The 7,305-nt window shown below is 44.0% G+C and overlaps 1 protein-coding gene across 1 annotated transcript in view; it reads left to right on the top strand.

Annotated features, from left to right (window-relative positions):
• Positions 1 to 1,252: 1,252 nt before the first annotated feature.
• Positions 1,253 to 7,305, top strand: part of KNDC1 (kinase non-catalytic C-lobe domain containing 1) — a 575,645-nt gene continuing 569,592 nt past the window's right edge. The window contains exon 1 of the mRNA XM_085606188.1: positions 1,253 to 1,617. Within this exon, the coding sequence (XP_085462314.1) occupies positions 1,498 to 1,617 (120 nt within the window). The 5' untranslated portion in view covers positions 1,253 to 1,497. The remainder of the gene's footprint in view (positions 1,618 to 7,305) is intronic.

The raw sequence follows: 7,305 nt of genomic DNA, 5'->3' as shown, positions 1-7,305 counted from the left end.
TACGAAGTGCATAACATGGTATTAGGATTACAGTGGAATGTTTAGAAGTGCTCATTAATATTGTCAGAATTTACAAGGGGTGGCTGGCCTAACAACCAGCCAGGAGAAATATTACACATACTCATATGTAGGATTTATATTGTGTGGTCTTATCGTATATCTTTTTATATAAAATGTATACTAGTTTTTATAAAACTCGTGTGGAGTCTATTTGTGGTGTCATCATTGGGTTGCAGTGAGCATGGTGGCAAATACTTTACACAATTGCCTTGAAGATTAGCCTGGCTGCTTGTGCCAAGCTACCACATGATGAGCGGGGCTATCTCACAAGGTGACCTTCCTTTCCCTGACGTGGAAACGCGGGTCCCTATTTGGCCTAAGGTACCTACCTCAGCCAACCAGGGATCTCGGGTCTAACAAATATACATATATATATCGCACATTTTTAATTTAATATTTTGTGTATGCATGAAGCAGGCGAGACATATAAGCGTGTCTCTGAGCCTGACCAAGGAGGAGCTGTATTACATACTGTATCATACAACTGCGCCTTGTGAAGTCACAGGCCTCTTCTGTCGCTGTGAATAGTTTCATTATGTGGAGCTGGCAGCGCATTGTTCTTTGTATTGTGCTTACAGAGTGAACCATTATGGCCAGTAGACTGTCGTGACCGCTGGAGCACACAACAAACATCACTTGTGCCGTGTGACCTACGACCTAAGACGGTCCTGGTCCCCAATTGACACCACGACTGACAAGCTGGAGACTTAAGAAAACAGAGAATAAGCAAAATCGATTAATGAATAGCTGTGCGGTGCACCACCCACATTTGATTGTATTTACTTTCAGTTCATTGCATGTTGTACGTGGTACGGTCGCTGTGGTTATTTTTCATCCTCAGTAGGAATGCCCGATTAGTTTAATCCTGATAGACTGGTCACGTGACATGTTGTGCATGCTGATGTCAACTACATGTCAGTAGCTCACATCACGAGAGTTGGTAAAAGCTGGCTTGATTGACATGCAACAATTAATACTTGTTCCACGGTGTTGCTATATACAGGTGCTTCGGACCGTGCCTTGACAGGCGCCGCCCCACGGACAGCACAGGTGGCGGGGAAGGGTGCAGTGCAGACCTGTGCTCCGACACCTCTGCAGTCCCACTGTCGGGACGGCCGCAGTGTGAACAGGAAGGAGGAGCCTGCCGGCGGGGAAAGCTCATGACTGTTCCTTGTTGTGGAGCCTCGGACAGGGCGCCGCGTTGCCATGACGTCGCCGTAAACTTCAGAAACAAAGTCAGAAACTAGAAAAAAACGAAAACAAAAAGAGTGAAATAAGCACGGGTGGGTGGATGGAACATCCAGGAAAAGAAACTAGCCACGGGAACGAGCGCAAGGCGAGGGCACCGCTGCGGGAAAACATGCCCTGATTTGGGGTACGCGGACCGTGATCCCGAAAGGTCATCGGACATCGCCAGTTTCGGGTGTAAACGCCAGTATGGAAAGTCTAGAAGTCCCGAGAACTCATCACGTCGAGGGAGAGCAGGAAGCAGAGCTGGGGGAAGAGGAGCCGGAGTTCTTTGACTTCGAGCCGCTGCCCGCACTGCTGGAAGACGAGGTGAGTGGAAGGTAGTTAAAATAAAAAATACACTTTCCGGATCCGTTCAAACTTCAGAAGTGGCTGATGTGACGTAGATTCTTTCAGATTCAACTAGACTGCAGGCGCATATTTCACCGTACAGAATCGAACACCATTTATTGTATTGAGACAAAGTGGGTTTATTATCAAAGTCATGGAGATGTGAAGTGAACATCTATCTTAGAGGCGCTTTCAATGCCTTTTAGAGTCAGACAATGAGAGCATTAGCACCCTTTAATTTCTAAGTCTTGCCTAGACTGTGCATGCGCTGCCTCTTCAAGACCTTATGGGCCTCATTTATGAAAAGTGACGCATCACTGCGTGAAAACAGTGATGCGTCACTTTTCACTGCACCCTCCCTGCGACTCCAATGATGCGTCATATTTACAGTATGACGCATCATGTCGCAAGGAGTCACAGATACGTCAGTATTTCTGACGTATCTGTAGGCGCAAAAGTGACGCATTGCTGGAGTGTGTCACAAAAGTGACGCAACTCCAGCAATGTGTCCTTTCACATGGGGCAAGCCCCATGTGAAAGGGCCTGCGTCAGTCTTACGCCTGCTGTGAGGCAGGCGCAAGATATTGACGCATTTGCACCCTAGAAGTGGCGCAGTGAAATCTCGTAGATTTCACGGCGTCACTTCTACGATGCATACTTACGTGGGAGCGCCCACCCTGCATACATTATACCTGACGCAGGTATAATGTAGCGCAGGGGTTTACAAAGTGACGCATCTAGGTAGATGCGTCACTTTGTAAATATGGCGCATCATGGCGCATGTTTTACGCCACTGGTGCGTCACAAAAAGTGACGCACCGGTGGCGCAAAAGTGACGCAGGGGCTCATATATGAGCCCCTTTATTTTTAAACAGTATGCTTAAAGGCCCCCATTGCTTACCATTGGTTGGATTCATTGTCAATCTCATTTCCTTGCTCCTTAGAGTCAGCCGTTGTAGGCTTCCTCTCTCTTTGTGTGCATGTCCCTCTCCTGGAGCATGGACTCATTATTTGTGTCCTTCCACTGTTTATTTTTTTATGCGCTACTTTTTTTCTTTGTAAGCACTGTACAAAGGGCAACTTTTTGAGCTGTCTCACTCATGTACTTGCCCCAACTCTGTGCAGTAGCGTAGCGCAAAATTTCTCAGTTGTCTGTGATGCCCCCACATGCCGGCCCTCCCTCCCTCCATGTTGCCTCCTGCCTGCTGCCTCAGGCAATAAAAAAAGCACTACAACACAGCCATCGCTAGCCAGATCATAGCACTTTAAAAACATTTCAACCATGTGCCATGCAGTATAGCAGCAGCGCTGCTATATACAATGTACAACAAGGCTAAAAAAACACTGTCAAAGCCAAACCCTCTCTCATAGACAGAAATTATTGGCTTTGCCAATTCTTGTCCAACTTTTTAGAGGGATTTGTTTGTGTTTCATACACCAGAGTCAATCGTATCCGTTTTTTCGACTTCATCCCATCACCATCTGCAGCTTGCTGGCCTAGCCTACTCCAGAGTATGTAAAATTTCAAAAGTCAAACAATTTCTGAATTGGGAACCTGTACTGTTGACACTTTCCTCACAAAAACATCACCAATAGGAAGACAAGCTACATGCTAGGCTTCTACATAAACTAATACACATTCCTTACATTCCTGTGGTAAAACAGACAGATTTACATTTTAATGGTTTATTTTATTTAGCCACTTTCCGAGATGCAAGCACTTCAACGCACCATCAGAGTAGTAAGCGCTATATAATGGAATTGGTAATTAATTCTATTACATGCTCATTGATTACGAGGAAGAGGTACGGTGCATCTTTTTGCATGTAAATGTTTTTATTGCTGTTTGTGAGTAAAATTGCTTAGAGTGTCTTTGTAATACTTCCCGGAATTGGTTTTTATGTACATTTTATAATTGTATTTATGTATTTTGTGCTTTTAAGACTACTTTAGCTGTAAAAAGATAAATGGACTAATTGACAAATGCAATTACAACACAATTTCACACAAGAAGGAGCTGATGCAATATCTCCTATGGGAAAGCATACTTTTCACAAATCTTAACATAAATATTGCTGTAACCATTAGACTAAATGGCCCTCAACTCTGGAATAGCCTTTGTTACCGTCCAATCAAAACACCATACAATTTAATAAAATGCATATATTGGCGACATAAAACACAATTTGAAAGAAGACAAACCCAACCATTATAAAGTCTTCTAAATAGGGGCAGGTGGCATCTGTTCGTTGTTCGTCTCTTATGGTCATGGATATTCTCTTTCTCCTGCCTGTCCCATTTTTCTCGTGCAAAGGGCTTATCAATTTGAATTCTAATCTCAGTCCACGTAAATGTTCTTGGTACTAATCACGAGCTTCTCCTTGCCCTCCTAGGAACATGGTTGTAGAGTATCACGGATGCAGGCATCGGGTGACAATAATCGTACCCTTAAATTGGGTAATCTTAGTTCTAGTTAGTTCTTGGCTAAGAGAGGAAATAGTTCTCCTCAAAGGTGAACATTATGGGTCCGACATGGGTGTCAAGTTATGTTATGCTATATCATGTTTTTCTATGTGATGCCATGACAACATTGCTAGCTCTCTAATATTAATATAAATTTAAATAGTGAGAAAAAATGCCCCATTTTGCATGGTCACATTTATTGCTGAATTTTATTACTGCTCTTTATATATAATCTGCACACAGGGGCGCTGCTGTCCAGTGCTCAGTGTGTGTGCTCTATCCTCTAAAACATACACATTGGTTAATTTCTGAATGACATATTTAATTCTCCTGGAAGGTCATAATATATAGTGTAGAAAAGACACCCATGGTATGGAAAGTTAGATGTCATCTGTGGACTACAGCACCTATTGTGTCATCCACTAGGGTGATAGGGCAAACATAGCTGTAGGCCTACCATTGTAGCCTGACTGCTGACCTGTCAAAATAACCCTTTTGACAGGGGAAACACCTTCATTTTAAATATGAATAGGTCACCCCTATGTAGTCCTTATAGCCCACATGGTAGAGTACATGGTATTTAAAAGTGGGACATGTTGGAATGTAATGTTACCATGTCCTTGCAATGACAAACCCACAAAAGTTATTTTCAGTGAAAACCCTGGATGTCCTTTGAGAGAACTATAGTACAGATTATAAAACTAATTCTGCTATCTTGAATGTGGGACAAAGTAGAAAAACAATGAAACCACTTTTTGTAATATAAACCCCAATTCAATGGTGAAATTGGAATGTCAATAAATATTTGGGGAAAGCAACTTTTAGAAAGTTACATTTTCGCTGCCTTGAGATCCTGACGACTAATCTAAATTAGCTCTTAAGCAGCTTTTAACCTTAATTAGGTGTGATGTTCCTCCCAGTAGCTAAATAGTACACCACTTTGATTGACAGGTTGGCCTGAATCGGTATGGATGACTACCCTGAGCTCAGCTGGACAGGTCGGGTTTACTGCCTCTACTGTTAACACACAACTGTCAAATCTTGCCTGACAGGTTGTCTGAGGCACATTTAAAACATTTGCAACTTTAAAAGGGATCAAGCAGGAGCAAAACACAATTCTTATGTCAACCAAGTCTGGTTGCTGAAGAACCCTACGTTTGTAATACCAGACATCTGTCTCCTGCTTTGTTGTGGGTTCTAGGTCTGCTTCAAACAGGAGTCTAGTACAGGCTTGGCTCGTGTCATGGAAAAGAGGTGGAGCGGTCGGGGTGGGAGGGGCTGCGGGGGGGGAGCGGTCGGGGTGGGAGGGGTTGCGGGGGGGGGGTTGGAAAGGGGAATGTGAGGAATCAATGTAAAAAAGAAAAAAGAAACTTGCCTGCTGCCATCCGTCGCTTTGTGCTTGACTTCTCCTCTCTTCTTCCGAAGGCACAGGCTCCCAGCCTGCCCTGCGACCAATCCTGAAGCTGCTCTCATATGAGAGCAACTTCAGGATTGGACTGAGCACCCTCAATTTGCATTCCAGGACAGACTGTGAGTCTGTGCCTGTTCTCCCCAACCCAACAGCGTTGCTCGGTTGGAGAGAACTGTCACTACGCATGATGGTTTGGCCGGCCTGAAACGGCCGGTCAAATCGTCATGTGTAGTGAAGTGAGTGCACATACCACTTCCCTCAGTGCCTCTCTTCACTGTGGCCCCGCCCCAAAGACACGGCAAAGGAAAAGGTTTGGTTCACTTGCTTTTCTTGCTTAGTGACCACAGTGCTTTTGTTGAAAGTGGGGCTACTTTAATTTTCTGGCTACTTACTTGCCTGTGAAAACTCCTTTTAGCATGATTTTTACCTGCTTGAACCATTGCCAGCATCGATGAAGCTGGTGAAGTTAATTTCATCCACTCTAGTATAGATCCCTTCTCAGGCGAACTGATTCTAGCTTCCTTTCCTCTGCTTCCCTTCTCCAACCTGACTGCTCCTTCCCAAAAGGGCCTGCTGTAACTCAGACTATGTGGGCTTTTCTGAGCCCCTAATCAACTTCACTCCCAGCTGACTGCAATGTTCCTCCAAGGATAGCAATCTCATCTTAGCCCTCACTCACATGGCATATGGTCAAAGCATGCAACTGGTGGGTGGAAAGGTTAAATGCATCTCCTGTGGCCTCATCCCTTCTTGGGTCAGAATGGACTTTGGACAAGACCCTGCCCTATTAACCCCTCAAAACATTTTTTTGACCATTACCTTGCCGCCATCTTTTGTGTTGTAATATACATACTTGCACTCCTTTTGTAGGATCATTGATTGATACTATCTTTATGTTCCAAAAATGGATCATGACATTGCCTCTGATGGTTGGTCCGGAGAGAGTTACATGCATGTGAGGTCTGCTAATTTCTTAGTTGCTGTAGTGCCACTCTGGTGGAACCCCACAGCCTACATGTCACTAGTTGTATAACACCCATCCCCATGGGCTGCCCCGCTGCCACCACTGGTTGGCCCCCTCGGAAGCACTACTGTGGCTAGCTGCATAACGATCATTTCTACAGTTTGATCCTAGTACGCCTGGGTCGACTGTTAAGGCACATACCATGGCTGTCTGTTATACTAGTTGCTTCAGTCAACCCACAGTTGATAAATCAGGGTATATGCCATGACTGTCCCTACAGTGGCTATTCCTATGTGTTGCTTTCTGTTGCTCCTGTGTGGGCTCCTAAAAGCATGTGCCATGGTTGGCTGTAAAATGGCCATTCCTATCAGTTGCTCCTTTGAGTTTCTTGTTTGTTCTCCTGACCATACTGTATGCTATAATTGATGCAAGATTGTACCACCAAGTATGCCACCCTTCACCTTTAGGTATTTCTTCTGCTCATAAGAAGCTAAAACTTTATCTACGGACCAATTCATAATTGGTATGCATCCACATGCATATACAACCTCTTTTCTCACACAATTCTACACCCAAGCATAGATGGAGATGAACTTTTACTGTAGCACATTTTAAATATCATATCTCTCATTGCCTTTGGCTTCAAAATCATGTTTAGGGGATGGGAGAAAATACAATATTAGCACCACTGAGGTCCTCACATACAACACTAAAACACTTCCCATTTCTGTCACTAGTAATTTTTTATTAGAATATAAATCACTCATGGTGTAACAGCATTTTAACACATAAAAAAATCACAGCATATCTCTGTAGTCTCTGAAGTAAC

The sequence above is a fragment of the Triturus cristatus genome, chromosome 1_2 (genome assembly GCF_964204655.1).
Source record: "Triturus cristatus chromosome 1_2, aTriCri1.1, whole genome shotgun sequence".
Classification (NCBI taxonomy): Eukaryota; Metazoa; Chordata; class Amphibia; order Caudata; family Salamandridae; genus Triturus; species Triturus cristatus.
The sequence above is the reverse complement of the archived record's forward strand: the minus strand, read 5'-3'. Positions and strand labels throughout refer to the sequence as shown.